General features: G+C 51.6%; 12 protein-coding genes across 12 annotated transcripts; 9 read left to right on the top strand and 3 right to left on the bottom strand.

The window, feature by feature from the left end:
- Window positions 1-287: 287 nt before the first annotated feature.
- On the top strand, window positions 288-1,010 carry HMPREF1120_05866 (ATP synthase subunit D, mitochondrial; the record flags this gene model as incomplete). The annotated part of the gene is made up of 3 exons (XM_009160055.1): window positions 288-299; window positions 403-885; window positions 981-1,010. The coding sequence occupies 3 exons, from the start codon at window positions 288-290 to the stop codon at window positions 1,008-1,010; spliced, it is 525 nt and encodes a 174-aa protein (XP_009158303.1).
- Window positions 1,011-1,487: 477 nt separating this feature from the next.
- On the bottom strand, window positions 1,488-3,299 carry HMPREF1120_05865 (uncharacterized protein; the record flags this gene model as incomplete). Its single annotated transcript, XM_009160054.1, has 1 exon — window positions 1,488-3,299. One exon carries the CDS (start codon window positions 3,297-3,299, stop codon window positions 1,488-1,490), a length of 1,812 nt encoding a protein of 603 aa, XP_009158302.1.
- A 523-nt stretch (window positions 3,300-3,822) lies between these two features.
- HMPREF1120_05864 (uncharacterized protein) lies at window positions 3,823-6,385 on the top strand. Its single transcript, XM_009160053.1, has 6 exons — window positions 3,823-4,716; window positions 4,772-4,892; window positions 4,942-5,501; window positions 5,555-5,669; window positions 5,724-5,855; window positions 5,907-6,385. Exons 1-6 carry the CDS (start codon window positions 4,518-4,520, stop codon window positions 5,968-5,970), a joined length of 1,191 nt encoding a protein of 396 aa, XP_009158301.1. The 5' UTR covers window positions 3,823-4,517; the 3' UTR covers window positions 5,971-6,385.
- A 154-nt stretch (window positions 6,386-6,539) lies between these two features.
- HMPREF1120_05863 (uncharacterized protein) lies at window positions 6,540-7,904 on the top strand. Its single transcript, XM_009160052.1, has one exon. The coding sequence runs from the start codon at window positions 6,913-6,915 to the stop codon at window positions 7,750-7,752; it is 840 nt and encodes a 279-aa protein (XP_009158300.1). The 5' UTR covers window positions 6,540-6,912; the 3' UTR covers window positions 7,753-7,904.
- Window positions 7,905-8,287: 383 nt separating this feature from the next.
- Window positions 8,288-8,548, bottom strand: HMPREF1120_05862 (uncharacterized protein; the record flags this gene model as incomplete). The annotated part of the gene is made up of 2 exons (XM_009160051.1): window positions 8,288-8,467; window positions 8,528-8,548. 2 exons carry the CDS (start codon window positions 8,546-8,548, stop codon window positions 8,288-8,290), a joined length of 201 nt encoding a protein of 66 aa, XP_009158299.1.
- Window positions 8,549-9,399: 851 nt separating this feature from the next.
- HMPREF1120_05861 (oxidoreductase) lies at window positions 9,400-12,406 on the top strand. The gene is made up of 2 exons (XM_009160050.1): window positions 9,400-9,800; window positions 9,873-12,406. The coding sequence occupies exons 1-2, from the start codon at window positions 9,543-9,545 to the stop codon at window positions 11,517-11,519; spliced, it is 1,905 nt and encodes a 634-aa protein (XP_009158298.1). The 5' UTR covers window positions 9,400-9,542; the 3' UTR covers window positions 11,520-12,406.
- On the bottom strand, window positions 11,852-13,265 carry HMPREF1120_05860 (major histocompatibility complex, class I; the record flags this gene model as incomplete). Its single annotated transcript, XM_009160049.1, has 2 exons — window positions 11,852-12,970; window positions 13,110-13,265. 2 exons carry the CDS (start codon window positions 13,263-13,265, stop codon window positions 11,852-11,854), a joined length of 1,275 nt encoding a protein of 424 aa, XP_009158297.1.
- Window positions 13,266-13,640: 375 nt separating this feature from the next.
- Window positions 13,641-14,410, top strand: HMPREF1120_05859 (uncharacterized protein; the record flags this gene model as incomplete). Its single annotated transcript, XM_009160048.1, has 2 exons — window positions 13,641-13,768; window positions 13,843-14,410. 2 exons carry the CDS (start codon window positions 13,641-13,643, stop codon window positions 14,408-14,410), a joined length of 696 nt encoding a protein of 231 aa, XP_009158296.1.
- Window positions 14,411-15,374: 964 nt separating this feature from the next.
- Window positions 15,375-16,359, top strand: HMPREF1120_05858 (dual specificity phosphatase; the record flags this gene model as incomplete). Its single annotated transcript, XM_009160047.1, has 2 exons — window positions 15,375-15,763; window positions 15,828-16,359. The coding sequence occupies 2 exons, from the start codon at window positions 15,375-15,377 to the stop codon at window positions 16,357-16,359; spliced, it is 921 nt and encodes a 306-aa protein (XP_009158295.1).
- Window positions 16,360-18,333: 1,974 nt separating this feature from the next.
- Window positions 18,334-19,485, top strand: HMPREF1120_05857 (uncharacterized protein; the record flags this gene model as incomplete). The annotated part of the gene is made up of 2 exons (XM_009160046.1): window positions 18,334-18,358; window positions 18,413-19,485. The coding sequence occupies 2 exons, from the start codon at window positions 18,334-18,336 to the stop codon at window positions 19,483-19,485; spliced, it is 1,098 nt and encodes a 365-aa protein (XP_009158294.1).
- Window positions 19,486-19,539: 54 nt separating this feature from the next.
- Window positions 19,540-19,989, top strand: HMPREF1120_05856 (uncharacterized protein; the record flags this gene model as incomplete). Its single annotated transcript, XM_009160045.1, has 1 exon — window positions 19,540-19,989. The coding sequence occupies one exon, from the start codon at window positions 19,540-19,542 to the stop codon at window positions 19,987-19,989; it is 450 nt and encodes a 149-aa protein (XP_009158293.1).
- A 489-nt stretch (window positions 19,990-20,478) lies between these two features.
- Window positions 20,479-23,322, top strand: HMPREF1120_05855 (carboxypeptidase D). Its single transcript, XM_009160044.1, has 2 exons — window positions 20,479-22,007; window positions 22,142-23,322. The coding sequence occupies exons 1-2, from the start codon at window positions 21,119-21,121 to the stop codon at window positions 23,074-23,076; spliced, it is 1,824 nt and encodes a 607-aa protein (XP_009158292.1). The 5' UTR covers window positions 20,479-21,118; the 3' UTR covers window positions 23,077-23,322.
- Window positions 23,323-23,707: the final 385 nt, after the last annotated feature.

The raw sequence follows: 23,707 nt of genomic DNA, 5'->3' as shown, positions 1-23,707 counted from the left end.
TCGTTCTGCCATGTAAAAGCCAGCCTTGTATGTTCTTCATAACCTCCCAGTTAATCAGATGTAGTACTACACATAGTACATATTGTAGTGGGCTGCGACGTCACGGGCCAAGGACACAATTAGAGACGCCCGAACCAATGCCGCCACGTGACTTCAGTGCTCGTAGATCCATGCCAGGAAAGTTAGCCGAGCCAGGGACAACCTGAACCTCAATCCTCCGGACGAGAGAACAAAAGCTCGACGACCGTACACCCGATCAGTTACGCAACGCCCTCAACACCGCCAAAATGGCTGCTCAAGTACGTGCTGAAGCTTCACCTGTGAATCTGCTAGCTTCAGGCAGCAGAAAATTACACCTTCAGACGCGGAATAATGATTGACTAACCCATTTGCGATACACAGTCTCGCGCAGCAATGAAGCTCGACTGGAGCAAAGTCAGCACGCAACTCGGCCTCCGCGGCAGCACGGCGACGGCGCTGGCCAACTTTAAGAAGCGAAACGACGACGCTCGCCGCCGGGTACAGATTCTGTCCGAGCAGCCGACAACCGTGGATTTCGGCCACTACCGATCGATCCTGAAGAACACGGCCGTCATCGACGAGATCGAGCAGTACTTCAAGACGTTCCAACCAAAGACGTACGACGTCAACAAGCAGCTCAAGGCCATTGAGAGCTTCGAGCAGATTGCCATCAAGAACGCCGAGGAGACCAAATCCAAGGTCGAGGTCGAGCTGAGGAGCTTGGAGAAGGCTTTGAACGATATCGAGGGTGCCAGACCTTGGGACCAGACTACCGTCGACGAGGTCGCTGCCGCCGCCCCCGAAATCGACGAGTATACTGCCAGATTGGTCAAGAAGGGCCGATGGATGCCTCCTGGTTACTTGGTACGATACCCCATATCCACTTCTTCGATGTGCTTTATTGCTGCGAGGAAATGGGAGTTTGTGATTGTGATTGCTAACGTGTTGGTGATTTACAGGAGAAATTCCCCAACTTGTCTGTTTTGTAGACGGCACGCTATTACGCAAAGTTATGGAAAGACGTCTTCTGGGTGGTGGTCCAATCATTCCAGAGTGCCAGTTGTGTATAGTGGTTTAGAAAACAATCACCGAAAGGATTTTCTTCCAGCTACAGCTATCCATTTCAGCCTGCCTTGTTGTCCCTATGCATGCCTTGTCTGTCCCGGCTTTGTTCGAGGATGCGATTTGTTTTTCTCTGTGTCGTGCCAGAAGCGCCAAAGAGACAAGAATCTCACCGCGTCACCTGTGTTCGTTACAGAGTAAGCTAACAGACAATTACATCGAGGACTTCAAACCAGGAATGTCTCCAAGATGAACCCGAGCAGGCTTTCGCGCCATATATCCTAGTTCTTGCACAGCCACTAAGGAAAAGAATGTTACCATTTTTCTATGGAGATTGTTGCGTGCGCCTACCTACTACTTCAATACAGTTCACACTTCCCGAGATACTCGGTAAGCAGTTTGTTCTACAACCCAGAGTCAACCTCAGCATAGATTGCCGTCGAAGCATACGAATTCCACTGCGCACACTCCTGCTTCCAGTCCTGACCGATGCCCAAAGTGCTCCTGATCTGATCAGGCTCTTCGAGAAACTGTGCTCCCAGGCCCAGACCGACGTGCCAACCGATATGGCAGTGCATGAGCCAGGCGCCCGGATTATCAGTGATGAAGGCGATGACCAGGTATCCCGAGGCCGGGAGCATTGCGACGTCTCTACGCGGGGGGTTCTTGTAATTCAGGGTCTGGGAGTTATTGAAGATGCCGGTGTCGGCGCCCAAGACATAGAAGTCATGGCCGTGCAAATGGATCGGATGCGGTATCGGCGGGGCAATGGTGGCGACGGCCTGGATGACCCAGTAGGACCAGGCATTGGCGTTGGGGAGGGAGATCAAGTTCATGTTTGGCGGGTAGGTCGTGTTGCTGTCGAGCACATACTGCAAGGTCGGCTTGTTCCAGGGCACCTGGATGGCGGTGAAGTTGAGGTTCCATTGGAACAGGGTCTGCTGAGCCTGGTTTTGGATGATGGCGAAACCGACGTCGAGATGCGACTCTTGCGGAATCGTGTAGTTGTCCGGCACGTTGAGCTTGACGTACGGCACTAGGTTCTTGTTCGGGTCGCTGCAGTCCGGGCCGCCTGGTGGAACGTTGGTCCTGGTGGCGTTTGAGGGTGTGGTCGAGTTGGCGCCGACGTAGCTGAAGATGGATAGGGCGTTGGTGTTTGAATTGCTGCTGCAGCCGGACTGAGGGACGACGTGGAACCAGTAGCTTCCGACCGGCTGGTTGGCGTTGATGATCACGTCGTACCGCTCCCCAATGCCCAAAAACAGCCATTGGGTCGTGAAGGGCACGATGGGCACGAAATCAGCCGTGATGACCGTAAAGTTGTGGCCGTCCAGCCCGACTTTGAAGTTGTCGTTGGTCGACGTGTTGATGAGTCGCAAGCGATATTTTTTGCCTTTGGTCAGGCTGGTCCGTCCGTACTTGCCGGCCGTGCCGTTAATGTTGACGTTGGTGCCGTTGATCAAAATATTGTCTCCCGGCGGAGGACCTCGTGGAAACCCGCCGCTCTGGATCAAGGGCGCCAACTCAAACGCAGGCCGGTAGTACCAGTCGTTGATCGGGTATGTTCCAAGATCCACGTCGTAGTTGGACGTCGCCGGCCCGTCGATGATCATGGTGCCTACCACCCCGTCGGAGTATTGGTCCGAGTAGTGGCTGTGGTACCATGTCGTGCCGAACTGCGTGCACAGGAACGTGTATGTCCGCGACTGTCCGGGTGCCAGGGGACATTCGGTCACTCCGTTGGTGCCGTCCATGTGGTTCGAGTGCCATTGTCGCAGCCCGTGCCAATGCATGCTGGTCCCGTTGGTCGTCAGGCTGTTCTTCACCGTGATCTGGAGCGTGTCTCCCCAGCTGGCTCGAATCGTGGGACCCGGGTACTGTCCGTTGATGGCATATACCGGCCGTGAAACACCGTCTAGGGCCATCGTGGTGTTGGTCACCTCCAAATGGTACTGGACCACCTTGCCCGTGTTCGGCCAGGTATTGTCATAGTTGGTCGCAATGCTAAATCCATTGCCCCAGCATTGTCGGGTCAGCGGCCCATTGGTGCACTGCGAGTCCGCCTTCTGGGTAGTAGTCGTGGCTGCTTTGGTCGAGGTGCTAGACACCTGTCGCCGCACAACATGGTTGTCGATCTGTACAAGTTCAGCTTCGGGTATGAAGGCTGCCAGGCTCTGGCTCAGCAGGAGGGAAACGAGTGACAAAAAGAGCAGCATAGCGAGTGACTGCAAGATAGAATGGAATGGTTGGATGAAGTTGCTCTGGAATAGAACAACGCAGAGCAAGGAATGAAAAACGAATGATGGGTTGTTAAGCAATGAAGAGAAGGGAGGCTTCATGCTGATATGGGCAGTATGAATGTTTTTTCTTCTATCGCTAGAAACAAACTGTTACCCACGCTTACACCCCGGTTTGCGGCCAGAACATGGGAAATGAGAGCCCGAATGATTGTGTCTTGGACCGTGACAGCTTCCCGAACCTTGCGGTAGTACAATGAAATGAATGGCATGTTTCTTGAGACATTGCTGGATCATCGGGGTTTGACTCCGTCCAGAGGGAAGTCTGGGCTGTCAGTGGAATCTTGTCGTGGATCCGAATGAAGCGAGACAGGATGCTGTAGACAATCTCCGCAGGATCATTCGAGACATTACATATTTCAAACCAGGCTGGACGGGATGAAGGAGAGCGTAAGCAGGGTCAAGGCTGAGGTTATGGAAGGAGAAGTGGAAGTGGTCACAGCATGGAGCCCGGACAATCTTTCGGACCGGTGGCACAACAGCTTCACAATCCAATATATATCAACATCCTCGCTTCATCTCCGCCAACTTTGATATTGGGCCAATTCTTATCACGAAAAACTCCTTGCATCTGATCTTTATCCCAGTCATCCGCGCCCTCGGCGTCGTCAGCTGGGCATGATCGAGTTTCCAAATCAACGATCGCTTATCCCTTGACCAGGTTTGGCGATGCGCTGGGTTCTCCGCCGCTGTGATCGCAATCCCTTGGTTACACTACATTTTCCAATTGAAGCGATGCAGAACCGAGTGGTCGGACTCGCCTTTGCGCTACCGACTGGAAGCCTTGCCTTGCTGATCAGGCTATTCTAGCTGCCTTCGACCTTGCTGAGACATGCAGCCCGAATATAGCAGTTGCTGTTCATATCACACCCGCCCCTTGCAGCTTATTCCAATTCCTTCATGCCGAAGACCTGAAAGGGTTGTCCTGGTTAATGTCTCAGCCAAACGACAGATTTAGCTGCTAGGGATGGAGCCTTGTCGCTACAATGCCCTTCTGCTCGGAAAGGTGGGTTGTCTTAGATCTCGAGGCTCCAAACGGACGGCCTAGGCTTCTTGAGGTGATGTTCCTGCAGCGCGCGGGTTGCTGTGACTCGACAGCACTTTTTCATATATGTCTATTCGAGTCTTGATCTTTCCATGGGGACTTGCCAAAATACTTTCAAAGACTTCTCCATCATGCACTGGTCACTCTGTTCGTCCTTTCTTCTACTAGGCCTGGCAGGCCGGTCTGCTGCCGACTGCTTGTCGTACGGTTATGATTTCATAGATGGCGGCGGTCCATACTGCGTCAACACAACGTCGACAGATTACTTTTCCTTTGGGACAGAGTTCAACGGTAGGTTTGATGAAAGGAATATCCCCCAGGAGGGCGTGTTGCTGACACTGACAAGGCTGTCAACCTACTGACAGCCAGGGTGATATCACACCCATACTTATCGATCCCAATGGCGACGAGTACTTTTGCTCCGATATCCCTACACAGCCGGACAGCACCGACATGGTGTCAACATGGTGCGTCGCCAAAAACACTGGACGCTTAATCTCTGCTGACATGACCCAGCAACGTGGCTGGCAACGAAGTGACCAAAGCCAGCATGTTCTCAGGCGACTGGACTGTGGTCATCGAGGGGCTGACATTCGCCTGGATGAGAACGTTCTCGATCATTGCCGGACCACCTGTCGTGATTACCGCCACTCCTACCGCCACGTTCACGGTTACATCGACTCCATCCACTACAATCACCACGACTATAACCCAAGTTTACAACACTACCCTGCCGGCGTCCACGACTACCGTTCCATCGACGACTTCCACTCGAACGATAACCACTACACCATCGCAGGTGACGGTATACTGGACGTCGACTTCGACCCGCACCCGTACCACAAGAGTCTACTCCAAAACAGTGTCTACCAGCACGGTTACCACCACCTGCAAAACGCAGCCGCCGAAGAAGGATCCAACGTGTACCATTCGCGTCTTGAAGGCATCACTAGCAGCAAGCGTCAATGTTTCCGTCTCCTTGCCACGCATGCGCCGTGCTGAGGCCGAGAGACTGCGGTCGATGCCACGTCAAACCATTGAGCCCCGTGATGGCCAGCTCTTCCAACGAGGTCCAGGTAATCAATCATACGCCACCACTGTTTCATTATCAGGAACTAATACCAGGCAGATCTCTGCACAACCACGATTCTCCAAACCACCAACGTGGTTTCGTCCTATACCACCGTCACAGCCTCCACCAGCACTGAGATTGATACAGAAAACGCCAGTACCACTGTCACCATGTAAGCTGTCAGGAGTCTGGGTCATTTACTATCTTCCACTGACATCCTCGATAGCACCCCGCCCCCTGTCACGGCATATTCTGGCAAGGCTAAGACGACGATCACGGTCACGGCACCTACTCCCACTCGTACCCGCACCAGCAGGGTCTATGATACTGTGTGGACCACAAAGACTGTCTGGGCAACGTAAGTCATTGACATGCCGTCATCAATAGTCCTCAACTAACACTGAAGCAGGATCACCTCAACTGTCAGAACCTCACCGCCGGGAGCGGTATGCATGACTACCGCGGCGCACTAGACACTGTCGCATGCTGTCCGCTCGATGAAGTAGGAGCTCTTCTTCGGCGCATTGGTTTCGCTATATAGAATTGTCATGTTCACCGTGTACGAAGAAATAATTTTGTCCCTGCAGGATCATCAAGAGGTCTCTGCGGGAAATATGGCCGCTCCTGCTTTTCTGATTCAGATGGATCTTTACCACCATACCCAGGGTTCCTGGTTGTATTGAGCGCCTGTAACAGCACGGCAAAAGGACCCTGATCCACTGTGAAAATACACCGACTGGGCTGCCAATTCAGGAACAGAATGCTGCCTGACCGCAATCCACTCAGGCTGGTGTTTCCAGTCGTAGTTGTATCCTTTTACTATCAGGTAGACAAGGCTGGGCTTGCGAGATGGGTCCCTGGTCCCAATTCTTTGTGGACACACTCCGCACTGCCACTGTTGACGATGCAGAGAATCTATCCGGAGAGACCCTGAGATTGTCCAATGATAACGCCGCGGAATACTTGTCAGCCAATGAAGTGGTGGCAGATCTGGGACCGGGGGAATTGTTCGTCCGACCGCAGCTGCAGTTCTTCCGAGTGTTAAAAAGCTTCGTCTCGCCAAACTTCAATCCCACAGAAACACGGTCTCATGTTGCCTAGTTCCCATCCATATTCAGCGGAACGCTACAGCACGGATGAGAAGATGAATTGTCCCGTCGCCATGACTCGACGTCAGGGATGGACGTGTTGTCGTAAACACTGCTGCGTGAAGCAGTCGAGGCAATTGAACATATAAAGACGCGCTGCATGCTAACCTCGATGAATCTGCTAACAACGCAATCAGCCAAACCAGGAACGTCAGAACAAACAGCACGAAGCCGACCTCGCAAGTATCCAAGACCAACCTCAGTCACAACATAACAATATCAATAGCAACAACAACCACAACAATTCTATACTCAGCTCAGCACAACATGTCTGCTCCCTCGTCCACAAGAGTCGTCTTCTTTGGCGCAACCGGCGGCGTCACCAACGCAGCTCTGGTCCACACCTTGAAAGCCGGATACCAATGTACCGCGCTGGTCCGCACACCCGAGAAACTTCGCGCCCAACTGACCAAACAAGGTCTCGACGAGTCCCTCATCGACAAACATCTCACCATTGTCCAAGGCAACGCACTGGACATTGATGCAGTCAAAAAAGCCTTGACTGCCAACAGTCCCAGCAGATCCAGCCTGCCAACCCATATAGTCACCGGTCTCGGCGGCTCACCCAAGCTGAACTTCGACTGGTGCCATCCACTGCACATTGCAACGCTGGATAACCCCAACATCTGCGAAACAGCTGCGCGCACTCTATTACAGGCGATGCGTGAGGTTGAGGCCGAGGCCGGCACCAAGCAGCAGCTGCAGAACAAGCCGCTGTTGATTTTCGTCTCGACCACGGGGATCACGCATGGGCCCGAGGATGTTCCCCTTGCGATGCGGTTTCTGTATCATCAGATGCTGGCTGTTCCGCATGCCGACAAGAAGAAGATGGAAAGTCTGTTCCGTGCAGATGCTGAGAAGGCGCCAGAAGACTGCAGTCGTGTTTTCCGCAACGTCGTGGGTGTCAGGCCTACCTTGCTCTCTGGGGCTGCCGAGTATACGGATGCCGCGGGGTTGGATTCTGTCAAGAGCGGCACTGAGTCGAAACCCGCGCTCGGGTATAGTATCAAGAGAGCGGATGTTGGACACTGGATCTTTGAGAATGTTATCAACGAAACGTCTAGGAGGAAGGAAGTCGAAGGTGAAATGATTACTTTGACCAGTTAGGTCGGTCGTCTACCCTGCTAATGGTGCTTGTTGGGACTGGCGCAATGGACTTTTGCTATGGCATTGCCGAGATCGATATCAAGCTGATTGTTTATTTATTCAATCATCACATAGTCATTTCTAACGAATGCAAATATCACAGATGCAGCAAATCTTTTCGAAACAGCCGTTTCTTTTCAAATCTCGTCTTCTGAATTAGGTGCGCGCACGCATGGTATCAAGGGTATCGAATGTGAAAAAAGGTCATAACAGTACAAGTAGTGGCGCAAAGGCAAACGTCAGCGTAGTCCTTGTCTTCGGTCCACGCCACAATCTCCATCATGGCTCGCAAGAAAACGGACCGAGACCGTTCATGCGTTCATCCGTCTTCAGCCAAATCCAGCTCAATTCAAAAGGTCATCTTTCATCCAACCCGACTAGTAGCAGATGTGTGATTTGATTTGCTCGGACTCTCCCAATATCTCTCCCCCGAGGACAAGATCAGTGTTTCACTGGTGTTTTGTCTTGTCCTTGCTGTGCCGAGAGAGCCCGCGGACTAGACTGTACTTGTTGTATGCGTTCTCGTCCGTGTCCGACTGCGACGGCCACAAGTGAGGCATGAGATGATGATGTCGAACAGCGACACGATGCCGTTGATAATGGCGGTCAGGATTGAGCCGATGCCGTTGACTATGGCCATCAGGACGGAACCGATGGTTCGGCAGATTGATTCGAACTGTACACAGAATTGTTAATAAGATGTCAGGTTAAACAGGTTGCGGAAAGGTAGACTTACACAAGAGACGACGGCACCCATGGTGACTGTATGCTATCTGTTGTGTTTGTGTCTGTTGCAATAGGTAAGTAGGTAGGTGACTTGAGGGTTGTGGTAGGTGATAAGTGCTGTGGTTGTGGTTGTGTCTATTGTATGTATGTTTCTGAAATCGAGTAGAAGAAAGCTCAGATCAGGTAAGAGGATGACGGCAGTTGTTTATAGTTGTTTGGGAAAAAAGGACACTACTACTAGTACGTAGGCTGTCTAGAATATTCACAAGCAGGCGGGTGGGGGGCAGCGTTAGGTCAGGTTGTTTTTTCCGCTGGTGACTTCCTCCTTTGTATCACAATCGGGATCACAATCACACGCACAACTGGCAGCTATGGTGATATGATGTTAGGGTTACTAAACTACTACATCATTTCACTGTCGCCGTCGGCCTCGTCTACGATGCATTAAGCCAGACTCGGATCTAGTGGCAGCATTCCTTGCACTGTCTGATGTGCTCTGACCAATACAATATTGGCGTGCTCTGCGATAGTCCAGCGGTATGACGTTTGCGTGCTGATTGAAGTCGGAGGCTCGAGGCTGGAAATGGAAACATCAAATGGCGCTCTCCGCCAGCCGTCGGGATGCCGTTTTGCTAGCCCGAGGCCGGAAAGCTTGATGGTCTGATGGAGCAGGGATAAGACCAGGGTTTGATGCAAATAGCCAGTTGGCGTAGAGTTGATTGTCTTCTTTAGGACGTCATGCAGCGGTCAAGTGCAAAAAAACAAGGCAGATGCTGGATCCTGCGGCGTTGACCCTTGTTTTGCTTTACAAAGAGTCGACGTCATTTGCTGATCTGTGCAGCGGGTGGCTGGAGACCAAAAAGAAAAAAGGAGTGGATGGATGGGACCAGTGTGGCTGTATGTGGCGGATGCCCTTCACTAAGCCCTACCCGTCTAGCACAAGTACAATGGCTGTGGCGGTGCAGTTGCTGTCTGCACCCCGCGGAACAATTTGCTCGATTGGTCTAGCGACTTCCACCAATTGAATGGGTCGAGTATTCTATCGCGGGTTAGAGATGCAGAACATCTTCATCAAGCTTGCGGTGAGCATCTCTGCCGGCTTTGATGCGAGGCTGCTGTCTGGGGCTGTATTGTCCATCTTGCTCGTTTTTGTTCTGGGTCGGGTCTTCCATGGGAGAAATGAGCGCGCCGTGCCCTACACCGTCTCGATCCCTCCACAGTTGGACGACAACTATGAATGGAAGTCTGAAGAGATAGACCAGCCTCGTCAAGATGTCTCGGAGGTATGCAAGAAACATGGGATCTCAAGCAGCAACAAATATGCGAATCTACGATGCTAATTTCCTGTTTTCCAGGTCCGCAATGGCTACATCTACCCTCGCTGTCCGGCAGATGGTCGTAGTCTAGGGGATCCCATTGCTCCCGCTACACCATCCTCCGTTGACCGTGCTATTTCCGCTGCCGCAAGAGCCCAAATACCATGGTGGCAGACTACCTTCTCGGAGCGTCGTCGGGTCCTAAGCACTCTCCTGCAGCACGTGCTTGACCATCAAGAAGAAATTGTCACAGCTTGTTGTCTAGACAGCGGCAAGACAAAGATCGATGCCTGCTTCGGCGAGATCCTAGTGACGGTGGAGAAGCTACAATGGACAATCAAGCACGGTGAAAAAGCCTTGTCGCCATCAAGACGACCCACGAATCTGCTCATGTGTTACAAAGCCAACACGGTCGTTTACGAGCCATTGGGTGTGGTGGCCGCATGTGTCAGCTGGAACTATCCTTTCCACAACTTCATATCACCTGTGATATCGGCGCTATTTGCTGGAAATGCAATTGCTGTCAAGCCCAGCGAGCAGACTTGTTGGAGCAGTCTTTACTTTACAGACCTCATCCGAGGCGGTCTCCGCGCATGTGGCCACGACCCAGACCTCGTCCAGAATGTCATATGTCTCCCCGAAGTGGCAGACTATCTGACCAGTCACCCCGGACTCAGCCACATCACTTTCATCGGGAGCAGAGAAGTCGCCCACAAAGTATGCACTTCGGCAGCTAAGGCGTTGACGCCTGTCACGGTCGAACTCGGGGGCAAGGATCCCGCAATTGTTTTGGATGATTCAAAAACAATCAAGAAACTCGACGACGTTACTGCTGTCTTGATGCGAGGAGTCTTCCAATCTGCCGGACAGAACTGTATCGGTACTGAACGTATCATCGCTCTTCCTGGTGTCCACGACAAGATCTTAAGTAACGTACTTCCAAAAATCCAATCACTCCGTCTGGGTTCGGTCCTCCTCTCCGCAAAGGACTCTCCTCCAGACATGGGCGCGATGATCTCATCGCGGAATTTCCAGCGTCTCGAGGGTTTGATCGAAGCCGCTGTTGCGCAGGGCGCCAAGCTCCGTTGTGGTGGGAAGCGTTACATCCATCCCAAGTATCCCAACGGAACTTATTTCCAGCCCACTCTGCTCAGCAACGTCACTGTCGACATGGAGATTGCACAACAGGAACTCTTCGCGCCTGTGTTTGTGCTCATGAAAGCACAGTCCGTCGATGAAGCCATTGCCATGGCGAATTCTACTCCTTATGCCCTTGGCGCAAGTGTTTTTGGCCATGATCGATTTAATGTCGCGAAATGTGTGGCCGGAATCAAAGCTGGTATGGTCGCCGTCAATGACTTTGGTGCCTATTACGCGTGTTCCATGCCGTTTGGCGGCGTCAAGGGGTCTGGGTACGGTCGATTCGGAGGCGAAGAAGGGTTGAGGGCTGTCAGCAATGTCAAGAGTATTTGTGCCGATGCCTCGTGGGCTATGTTTTTGGGGGTTAGTACTGCCATCCCGCCGAAGCTGCAGTATTCAGTCAGTAAAGATGGATGGGACATTTGTAAAGGTGTGGTCGGGACGGGCTACGCTTTGACATGGCGGCAATGGATTGCGAACGTGGTGGGACTCGTGGCGGCACTCCTGAGACGAGATGCTGATGTTGGAAAACACAAGGGTGCGTGATACACTGGCAGTGAGCATATCATGTCCCTGGAAAATCCGCAGGAACTCAAACCTCATTGATGGGGTAGATGATATAATTCTTCTAGCATGTTGGCAGCACCAGCATGTTTTGCTTTTTGTTACAGCCTCATCACGGTCTCGTCTCATTTCTCTCTTCATACACCATGGTCACATCTCACTGTTCGAACACCATCGTACATCTTCATCTTCGTCACACCTTCGTTATACTCTACACCATTCCGATCCACTCCGCTCCAAAAAATCACAGTAGCGCTCAAATGCCACTCCGCTTCACTCCTGACAAATCCATCCATGTCTATAATTGCCGGTGTCTAAGACCACGAAATGCCCAACATGATGGCAGCCCCAACGAACATTGCACCAAACTGCAGTGCCGTCTTTTTCAGTTCTTGGCCCTTATTCGGCCCGGTCTCCAACAACTCCGGAATAACAGCCACTGTCCCGACGTACAAAAACGTCCCCGCCGTAAACGGTAGCAACATATCTCCCCACTGTAGACTGGTACCCCAGATTCCCCGGCTGACGGCAGCCGCACCGTCCGAATTGCCATTGCCATTGCCACCATACTCCTGCACGAAAATACCGATACACGTGCCCAAAAACGCCCCTGCGGCCGTGACAAATTGCGCGCCCATGGCCTTCCGTTTCGAGAACCCAGACTGGATCAGGAGCGCAAAGTCGCCTACCTCGTGGGGGATTTCGTGGAAAAACACGGCCATGGTCGTTGTAGCTCCGAGGGCGGGAGATGCATAAAAACTGGACGACAGGGCCAGCCCGTCGGTGATGTTGTGGGTGAAATCGGCGATTAGGTTCAATAGGCCGGCGAGCCTGACTGATGGATTTTCGGGGCTAGTGCTAGCTGTTGTATCAACAATATTTTTTTCGTTCTTGTCGGTCTTTCGCTTGCGTAGCTCCGCGTTGCTGGTAGTGGATGTGGATGTGGATGTCGATACGCCATTGGCCTTATTGTCAGAGCTTGTACTGTGCTCATGGGAATGCGAATGGGAATGGCCACCACTCCCGCCCGTTGCAATCCGCAACGCCTTGTCCATGGCCATAAACGTCACGAGGCCAACGATGATTCCCACGCCCAGCAGTAAGTTGCGATTCGGCTCGACAAGAACGAATTTGGCTCGGTCTGGTTCATCTTCGCCCAGAAAGATCTCCGGCAGGAGGTGGAACAGGGTATCGCCTAACAGTCCGCCTACGGCGAATGCGACCATGACGCTCAGTGACGATGGGTCGATGTTCGGTGGACATAGGGCCAATAGGAAATTTGGCGGGCCCGAAATGTATGCGGTGGCGAGGAGGGCGTTGATGGCTGGAGAGGAGGATGGGAACAGCACGGCGAATAGTTTTGTCGTCAGGGATGCGTGAGGCGGAGTGTTCTTGACTTTGTGCTCGGATAGGTTTTGGACGAAGGCACATTGCTGTGGTGTTCAATGGCATTGTGTTAGTTACAATACTTTAGGAATTGATGGAACTACAGAAGTTGAGAGGTCCCTCGCAGAATGTATAGAGCCCATTCGGAAGGCTCTGCCAGTAGAGTTGGATGAGCCCATTACTAACCTGAAGCCTTTCTTCAATCTCGTCCGGCGTCAGCAGGCTTATATCCTTCTCCTTGCTCAGGATGGTCTCTGCGCAGACGGAGACTGCTAGGCCGAGAAATAGGGCGTATAGTGCATATTTGACCATTCCGGATGGTCTCAGCATCGTGGATGCCATGGTACCGAAGTACACCGTCGTAGAGTTGTGTTGGAGCGTATTGCTCTGTTGGCACGCGACTTTTGAAGAACTGGGAGCATTCAAGTTGACGACAGCTGGATGCGGCCTCCGTGTTCGGGGGCCCCAACCAATGGAGTGTGATTCCGTCTGACGTAGTTTAGCATGTCAGATCAGTGCGGATTCGCGTGGCCCGGCCCTGTCAGACGGCAATATTATTTGTCTACGTGCAGTAAGTTTGCCGATGTCTTATCGATAAGGCCCTGAAGAAAAAGTTGGCTGCGGACTTCGAGGGCGTCGGAAAGGGACCAAACTCCACCATCGACCAGTCTTGCTTCAAGCCCGAGTTTTTGAACAAGAGAGCACAAAAACAATAAGATGGGCCGCGAAAGACAAAAGAAGAAGAACAGGTCGTCGAAACCGAAGGTTCGGCCGCATACGCACCGAACCAAGGCTGGCAAGAAGAAGGTCAATTTCCTAGGCAATGAGACCATTGCGCAAAATTGGTATGTCAACACTATGCCCTACTCCTGCGTATTTCAGACGACTGTTCGAGGGATTAGATACTAATGAGTCCCAGGGATCGCAAACTCACAGTTGCACAAAATTATAAACGGCTGGGCCTTTCCTCAAGACTAAACGCCGTAACTGGTGGTACCGAAAAGAGAAGGACAGAAGATGGCAAGATCGAAAGCGAGCCCAGAGATCCCCTTATCATCGCCGGACCACAAGTGACCGGGAAGATAGCCACCCAGGAGGTGCAGGTCGAAAGAGATTCAGAAACTGGGCGGATAGTCAGAGTTATCCGGCCGGACAGCGACAAAGCCCCCAACCCGTTGAACGACCCGCTTAACGACATCATGGACGTGGACACTGAGCGATCCGAGAAGAAGCATAAGTCGGCCGTGGTTGCCCAGCTGGAAGCCCAGGTTGCCGAAGAAGAAGAGCTCCTGGCGAAGAGAAAACGACCGAGGAAGCAGAGCCAAAGAGAGGAAGAATGGATCGCACGGCTGGTAGAAGTCCATGGCGACGATATCAGAGCCATGGCCAGAGACCGTAAACTCAACCCTATGCAACAATCAGAAGGCGACATCAGCAAGCGGATCAAGAAGTGGAAAGCCTCTCGAGAAGCGGAAGCAACGACGTGAACATGAATTTGAAAGGTCAAACCAAACCAACTATTGGTTCAGCACAACAGGAGTCCGGAATCATTTCTATACTGTAAGACTGGTGTTGCGAAATTTGTATCTGGGGGGTCTTTGTCTACATTTGATTGCGCCTGCTGGATGAACTGGTCCATCTTTCTGGACTTCTCTTCACGCATCAAGCATTGATTTGTTTGCCGGGCCAACTCACAGTTCCTGCGATGCAAGCTTGCTGTGATTCACATCTGTCCGGAGAATGACAACCACAGAACACACCAACAGCTTCCGGTTTGGGTATACTGATGGTTTCTTCACATTGTCCAACCCGCCACCGACAAATGTTGAGATGAGTGGCTGGGCATGAGCCCTTCGAGCAGGCCATGTCTTCAAACACTTTTGTACACCACTCGATGTGCGATCGGATTATTACGCTGTAGAGGATGCCAGTATTGCAGACTCCGGCTCCCCATTCTCTGGACCTGGAAATGCAGCAGAGCCTTCTGTCCCCGCTGCAGTCAGCTCCTATCTCCGAGTGGGCAAACCTCCTATTCCTCCTCCGGGCTTCTCTGCTTTGAGCGCCCCTAGCTAGCTGAGATAATCAACATGTCCTTGCAGAGCAGGCTGTATAGAAACCCAGCTGGTGGAGGTGGTGGTCCACTTTCCTCTGGGCCTGGACTTGGTGGGGAAATTGTGGCTGCGGTTTAGCGATGCCCAGACATGATGACAGCTGCGGCTATTTCAACAACCAAGAATGTTCCGCTCCACAGCCTCGTGCTCCGATCTCACCATCTCAACCTACGTAATGGATGAAATGGGCCATCTGGGAGCTTACCGCAGGCTTCCTGCCATCAATGAGTCTATAATAGCAGTAAGCCCCCATGAAGTACCTGCGTGAACAATGATGCACTTGGCTGTGTCCTTATCCCCTGAATATGAACATGTCCAAGGCGTTACAGGATGTTAAGCCATGATTGTCGAAAGGTTGGTGATGCAGTGCAATAGAAGAGAGAGACTCAGCGTAGAAGGCAGGTTTTTTGCCAGCAGCCATGGTTTTCTGCCGGATGCGTTGTTTTCAAGTCGAAGCCATGTCAAGCTGCGCAGGTTGCAACACAAGGGGCCGTCACGATGTTGGCCATCAGTCTCACCTTGCCCTCACTCCGCGACCGAACTACCCACGAACCGACAACTTCATCATCGACAAGGCCTCAGCACTCATCCCCTTCTCGAGGACTTTGGCGACACTCTTTGCAACAGCAAGATGGCTTCTGTTCCTCCTAATAGCCCGGCAGTTCACCCGTCTACCACTACCGCGCCGTTGATTCCAGATCAAACTGTCCCAAACGTGTTTATATCGGAGTAAGTTACTCTAACACAACACTTTCCCTCTTCATATTTTTATATGCTAACACTAGTTCAACAGTATTCTCACTGCTCGCGCTGTTACGAGCCCAAACTGGGCTGCACCAAATCGTCCTAAGATCCGCTATGTCTTGTCCGTAGTCGACAGTCCTGAAAAACAGCCAAAATTGACTCCGGGACATGAAAGCGACTTTGTTCTCCATTTTGTACGCATGCTTGACCACGCCAACATGGATATCCTCGAGCTTCTCTCAGAAACGAACAAATTCATCAAAGACGGTCTTGCCAACAACGACGGCGGTGTTCTTGTCCATTGTCACAAAGGAATCTCTCGATCAGCAGCTGTCATCATTGCATTCGTAATGCAGGACATGAATCTCGACTACGACACAGCCTTGCGCTACATCCGCACTTTCCGATCAAAGGTCAATCCAAATCCGGGCTTCAAGGCCCAGTTAGAGCTGTGGCGCCAATGGGGCTACAGCATTTACGAGGCCAATGGTGAGCCAAAGGAGGAATACCAGATCTGGAAGGCCAACAATGAAGAGCAAATTCGGGGCTTGCCTGAGCGCACCAAGAAGTACTTTGTCTGAGAGGGTTCGGTGAAGAGACGAAGCGTGTGAACACTCTACCATGGCCACTGGATAGGGCATCAAGAAGTGCAGCTTCGGTCCGAGGAGTAAACAAGCGACGAACACTGGCTTGGTGACATGGCGTTGAGCTGCCGAGTGTGCAGCTTGTGCTGCCATACATTTGCCATGCTTGAATGAGGTAAACTTTTGCTGCTACTATTGCTCTTCTAATTGTGTTCCTGCGGTGTTTCTTGCTGTTTTCATGCCGCATTTCATGCTCTGCTTATGTGTTTTCGCACTGGTTTCATGCTGTGTCTCTGCTGCACTTTGCTGGTCTGAGTGCGCCATTCCATGGCGAAATTGCCCACTCCTTGCAGACCCTACAGGTACACAGCCTCTTCCCTGAGTATCTACCGGTCAAACTGCTTCTGTCTCGATTTCCCTTGGCTCTGTGTACATGGCAAAGGACACATAAGGTACCTACGATGCCACTGGCAATTCGTCATACCTTGGCAACGGCGGAGTGGAGCGGACCGGCAACTGCTCTCTCCGCTCCTTCCTCCAATCTCCTCCGCCGCTGCTGTCCTTCTCTTGTCCAATTGTGGTTGCAGGATTGGACTGATCTAACGCTATCTGTCGTTCCCTGTCATACTCCCACTCGGCTCAGGCAGCAGTGGGAGGCGGAAAATTTTTCTCCTTCTGCTTTGCCATGTAAAACTGGTGTTCATTCCTTTGCCCCATTCCCTCCTCTACTCCAGCATTTGTTGATGTTTGCATGTTTTTATCTGTCTACCATTACTATTGCTAGGTTACAGCATTGTTAAAAGGTATGTTGCAGCTGTATCCGGCCTAATTGTGTGCCAAACGGCCCGAAAAGGAGCATATACTGATTTACATTTGCCAGGAACATATCCATATACACACAGTAAGTGACAAACAGTGCATTCACAGCATCGTTATGCATATAAACACCTCCAACACAATAGAACACATCCACAGCACACATTCACAATCTTATTACAATGGGGAGGCCGTCCAGCTTTTTGCACAACTACACCACTCAGCATAAGGATACCACTGTGGCCATCAAAGACTGGAATACACACCCGTTTGTAGTCCACTATGCCCATCAAAAGCAGGACCATATACCCATTGGTCGTCCACTATGCCCATCCAGCCTCCTCACTTCTGTTTAACGGAAGGCCTCCCTATCCACCAAGCAAGAAGAAGATCACTTCAGGGAGGCTACTGGGAGCATAACAAAAATTTGAATACTGGGCTTGGGATATCTCCAGGACTATCAGAAGCAGAATCAAATTTACCCGAGGAGACTACTATGCCTATCGAAGGTCGCTGCCTATACAATCCAGGAGTTCGCTATATCCAGCAAGAGCCGCACTCGCTTATTCTGGGGAGGCTACCTTTATTATTGTGTGACCCGCGGCATAGGCGTTCGTCGCCCACTATGCTCAGCAGAAGGACCATTCTGTGGACATAGTGGGCGACCAATCCATAGCAGCAGCAACGTGATATACCTACGAGGCGCCTACTATGTTCAGCAGAAGGACTATTGTATGGGCATAGTGGCCAACTGATACACATCAAGAGCCCTACCACATAGCCACGGGGCGGCTACTATGAATATCAGAGGAAGGCCCGAAAAACCTCAGTGTGCGACAAGCCTATATCGAGCTCTCTATATATACCCTCCAGGAACCCTCCTCCATTGGCAAGTGATCCCATATGATAGCACATGGAAGTCACCATGCTGTATCCAATATCACCCCTTGGTATAGGCGCTGGAGGCGTGGGATGCATGCCTCTACGTCGACACCGATGGGTGACATGGAGGGCCTTGGTGACGGACCCACCTCTCATGGCTATTTAAACCCCCTCTCCTACCCCTTCCTCCTTGCTTTCCTTTCCTTCATCGAGTCATAAGGGGCGGGCCAGGACCCCCCAGAGACCACCAACACTAACAAGTGTACAGACAAGATGGCGCCACAGAAGCGCAAGGCCGGTATGTCGCGTGTATTGTCCCATATGTTCACAGATGTCTCTAACCATATCAAAGATGTTCTCCAAGACAAAGAAGATGGTGACACCACAACTCATCGCAACCTCCGATCTCGCGGCATATTGGCATATTTTGCCCCTGTTGCTGCACAGCCTGATCAGCCTGATGTGGAGATGGAAGTCGTCCAGGCACGGCATCATGAAGTGGGCAGAAATGGGCCAAATGTGGGCTTTCTGACTCTCAAAGTGAAGAAAGGGTATAAAATCCCAGAAGAGGAAAATAGCGAAAATGGGCGCAATGTCGGTTTCTTGACGCTCAAATTGAGCCCAGGGTACAACTATACGAAGGCCAAGAAGTGGAAGCCAAAACCACACCTGAAGCAGAAGCCGAAAGAGCCCGTATACAAAAAGCCGAAGCTGCCGAAGCGGAAAACAAAACATACCAATAAGTATCGCTTCGAATTTGGAGAGGATCGTCTTTATGACCATCCAAAACCCACATCTTCAGACCTTGCCATTGTGGCCGAAATCCTCAGAAAGGAGCGTACGGCTTTGAAATCGGCGGCACAGTCAATGGGAACGTCCTCGTCACCTGGAATACATGCAGGCAACAAGATCTCCATTGACTCCATTGTTCGTGTGATCCTCTCGCAGTCCTGCACAAACGAAGCAGCATTGGACGCACAGCAGACATTGATGAGGGCATACCCATACAACGTGGGTGGCATTGCCGTGGCTGGGAGGATACCAAACTACCACGCCATGAGAGTTCAAAGCCCGGAGAAGCTGACCGCGGTGCTCACAAAGACTGGACTTCAGAAACTGAAGGGAGGAAGCATCAAGCGTATACTTGATGCAGTATATGAAATCAATGTCGCGCGGTTGCAGCCTGGAGAGGTCGTATATGACGGCAATGAACCCGGAGTTGCGGAATTTGTGCCTGGACTACTCTCAATGGAGTATGTTTATGAGGCACTCGCACAAGGAGGCAAACAAGCCGTCTTTGACTGTCTCGTCAAGCTTACACAGATTGGCATCAAATCGGCTTGCTGCCTGATGGGTTTCAACATGAATCTCCCAGTTTTTGCGGTGGATACACATGTCGCGGGCATGGCAAAGCTTCTTGGTTAGGTACCAAAAGGTTGCAAGAACGAAAATGACATGTGCACGCATCTTGACGCCGTAATGCCGGACACTGATGAGAAGGTGCTGCTTCACCAAGACTTCTGGAGACACAGACGAAACTGTGTCAGATGCAGTGGCCGTGTGAAACCAACAAGCTGGGCATGGCAGAATTCGGTTTGCCCTTTGGAACATCTGGTAAAACGCGACATTAAGGTCGTGCCAGTGGACAGTCCAAATGGGAACAATCCTGCACAACAAGCAAAACCGCCATCTCCGAAGAAGATAAAGGCTGAGGATGAAGCTGATGCACAGCGCATCGCGGAAGGAAAGATCAAAGTCACGTACGAAATTGACGATGACTTTGATGCGGCAGAGACAGGAAGAACCGGATTGAAACGAACAATCTGGATTCAGGACTTCAGCATGGTCGAATTTACCATGCAGACTGTGGTGAAGGTGGAGGAAGAAGATGACAGCATTTTGGAAGAGATTACGATCTCAGTGATTTAGGGGAAGAAAGACATGGCTTACGAAATTATGAAGGAGTATGGTGAATCTTTTTGCGGAGCATTTCGGCTCGGGGAATTATTGCTATGATATATGGGGAATTTTTGGAGGAGCGAAAAAGCTCCAAAGCTCATGAAATATGGGCTTGCACTTCAACAGCGAGAGATGAGTGCTATTGCGGCTTTCTTGAGGCGTTCTACCTAGTATCGATGGCATTTTACGAGAGCTATTTGCGATGCTCTTAAAGCTAGCTTACACATACAATGGATTATTTCTATGCTCCTGATCATGTTCTTCTTTCCAGAGGTTGAAGGTGGACAGACCAACGACTGGGTGAGGTCGAAGGGTTGTACTGTGTAGAGGTAGTATTAGTTCTTATCGCTTGCAACCAATGGAGTGGAGCTCCATCACAACCGAGGCGAATCGCCAACCACCATTGTCCACAAGGTATCTTATCAACCTCTCTCCTCCTTGCTCAGAATGGCATCTCCAATTCTCCTGCCGACTTCCTCGTCATACATATCTCTAACGTGCATCTTCCTGCAGCGGGCCCCTGCTAGCGATGTTACAGCCGATGGTAAGCTACGGAGGATAGATGCAGTTTGTCCCCCATATCGACCACAAACCATGGGCGTGCTACCCGACGGAAGGAACATGACTAGAGCTGAATACAGGAACGTCTCGCCTGTTCAGCATGGGACCAGCTGGCCGTAGAGATAGCCATCACGACCAGACAGGTGCGGACACCCACTACTGGCAAGCTCTGTGATGTGCAGCGAGGCACACCAACCATGGGATCCGCCTTCCTCAGCATGCGCGGGGGACGAGGAGAGCTACCTTCAGCTCCGGAGCTTTTCGTCTAATCAGAGCTGTTCCATGTCATGAACAATCGGTAGGTTACAATGGCATTGAAGCTGGCATTGGCTCAAGCCGCGAGCTACAAAACCCAGCTGCATTCCTGAGGGCAGAGCTGGAGCATTTTCAGCTTCAGGTGGACTCAGCCAAAAACAACATTACCCGTGGAGTATTTTTGTCCTACTGTCCGTCTGCTCAAAGTTGCTTTCTCTCTTGCTTCTCGTTTCCTCCTCTTGAAGGAGCACCGATAGCAGTAATAGCAGCAGCGATCATCAAGATGGCTTGGCTGTTGTCCACCACGGCCGTGTTGTTGTCCTGTGCCAGTCAATTCGGCATCTCGTTTGCCCAGTTCGTCACGCCGCCCAAGAACCTAACCAGCAAACAAGGCTACGCCAACATCACGGTCCGCTACAAGTCGGTCCCCGCGGGGATCTGCGAGCAAGACCCGGATGTGAAGAGCTTCTCCGGGTACGCGGACGTAGCTCCGGGCCAACATATCTTCTGGTGGTTCTTCGAGGCTCGAAACGTCGACCCTACCACGGCTCCATTGACCATCTGGATCAATGGCGGACCAGGCTCATCCTCGATGATCGGACTCTTTCAGGAGTTGGGACCATGTCGAGTCGATGAGAACGGCACGGCCGTGGACAATCCATACTCCTGGTCCAATGTGACCAACATGATCTTCATCGACCAACCGACACAGGTTGGCCACAGCTACTCGACACCCGTGCCGGCTTACATCGATCCGAATTCCGGGTTGCTCGTCGAACTGCCCAACAACACCTGTCCAGACTACGCCAGCGACTGGGACTGCGGTACGTACTCGTACTTCAACGAGTCCCTGACCGCCAACAGCACGCCGAACGCGGCACCAAACATGTGGAGGACTCTGCAAGGGTTCATGGGAGCGTTTCCCCAGTATGCCCGCCACGACGTGTTTTTCACGACCGAGTCGTACGGTGGCCATTATGCGCCTCTGTTTTCCGAGTACTTTCTGCAGCAGAACTCGAAACAGATACAAGGTGCTCACAACATTTCGCTCGTTGGCGCCATGATCGGAAATGGCTGGTACGATCCGTTGATCCAGTATCAAGCGTACTACAACTTTACGGTTTCGCCGGGCAACACGTACGGATATGATCCACTCAATCAATCTGTGAAAGGTAAGACATGACAGCGTTTTACTATATGTATCCCAAGACTGTGCAACCATTTACCCCAGCTACCTCTTGCAATCCGTACCCCTTAATTTGTCATATCTCCCAATCTTCGCGCAGTACTAACTTCTGTTTAACAGACCAATACTACACCAACATGTACGGTCCCGGAAACTGCTACGACCAAACCGTCGACTGCAACACGCGCAAACTCGACACAATCTGCAGCCTAGCAGACACCTTCTGCGCGCAACAAGTCGAAAACCTCTACGACATCTACCTCCAACGCGACGAATACGATTTCCGCTACTTGACACCCAACCCATTCCCGCAATCCTATTACGTCGACTACCTGAACACCGAAGCGGTCCAAACCGCAATCGGCGCCTACGTCAACTACACCGAATCCAGCAACACCGTGGGCTCGGCATTCGGAGCCACAGGCGACGACGACCGCGAAATCGGGACTGTCGAAGCCGTGCGCAATCTTGTGGCGAACCGCAACGTTTCTGTCACAATGTATTTCGGCGACGCAGACTATAACTGCAACTGGCTGGGTGGGCAAGTGGTCGCCGACCACGTCAATGCGAGTGGTTACGCTGATGCGGGTTTTGTGAATATTTCGACGTCGGATAACGTTGTGCACGGGCAGGTAAGGCAGAGTGGGAACTTTGCTTTCGTCAGAATCTATGAGTCCGGCCATCTCGTGCCTTTTTTTCAACCTCTGGTCGCGCTGGAGATGTTGGATCGCGTTATACATGGGAAGGATATTGCGACGGGTAATACGGCCGTGACGAAGGGGTATGTTACAAAGGGACCAAAGGTTTCGAGTTTCAAGGAGGGCAATGCCACGGTGCAGTTTACCGTGACGCCGCCGGGGAGTATTTATAATACGACGACGAATTTGCCGCAGAATGGGACAGACCAACAGTCGCCTCCGGCGAAGGAGAAACGAGGTAAGTATACGAAGAGATCAATGGGCCCGTATAGGCCGAGACAATATAGAAAGAGGATGATGGATATGTTGGATCAACAGCAGAGACGACGACCTGGTCGGGCTGTTGGGTGGGAATGACTGAATGACACTCGACTCGACTGTTGACACCGCCGAGGCCGATGGGAACAAACGAACGGACGAACGAAGGTAATGCTTTTTTCATTATATGCTTAGGTATGATGTTTATGCTTAATGGCTGTTGCAAAGCATATCATCAGTACGTCAGAGATGCCAATACTAGTACCTAGTAATCATTGTTGGTAATGCAGTCCTCTGAGATATCATATATCACATCCCAATTCCTATTGTAATAAAAGCTCCCCGTCTTGCCTTACCCTACCTTGCCTTACCCTACCTTGCCTTACCCTACCTTGCCTTACCTTGCCTTGCAGGCAGTCAGTATAAGCACTCTGAGCTACACTAGGCCCGCTGTGATGCGGTGGTTTCACGTTTCATTCTTTCTGGGACTCGGAGCGATGCTGCTGAGCAGTTTGCAGCTGCGTGTTTAAACATCTGCACATGCACCTACTGTATGTAAGGTATTCAGTGTCCTTACGAATCGATTCTGATCCTTGGTTCAGTCTCTCGTTCATATTTCTTGTTTCTCTCTATCCGTCTCATCGATTCCAGTCCTGCCCCGGAGCAGCTCAGCTTGGTTTAGCTCAGCTCCACGGACCGAGATCCAGCACTGCACTCCAGCTCTAATCAT

The sequence above is a fragment of the Exophiala dermatitidis genome (assembly GCF_000230625.1).
Source record: "Exophiala dermatitidis NIH/UT8656 unplaced genomic scaffold supercont1.5, whole genome shotgun sequence".
NCBI classification, from domain to species: Eukaryota; Fungi; Ascomycota; class Eurotiomycetes; order Chaetothyriales; family Herpotrichiellaceae; genus Exophiala; species Exophiala dermatitidis.
Note: the sequence above shows the minus strand (reverse complement) of the source record. Positions and strands in the feature narration are given on the sequence as shown.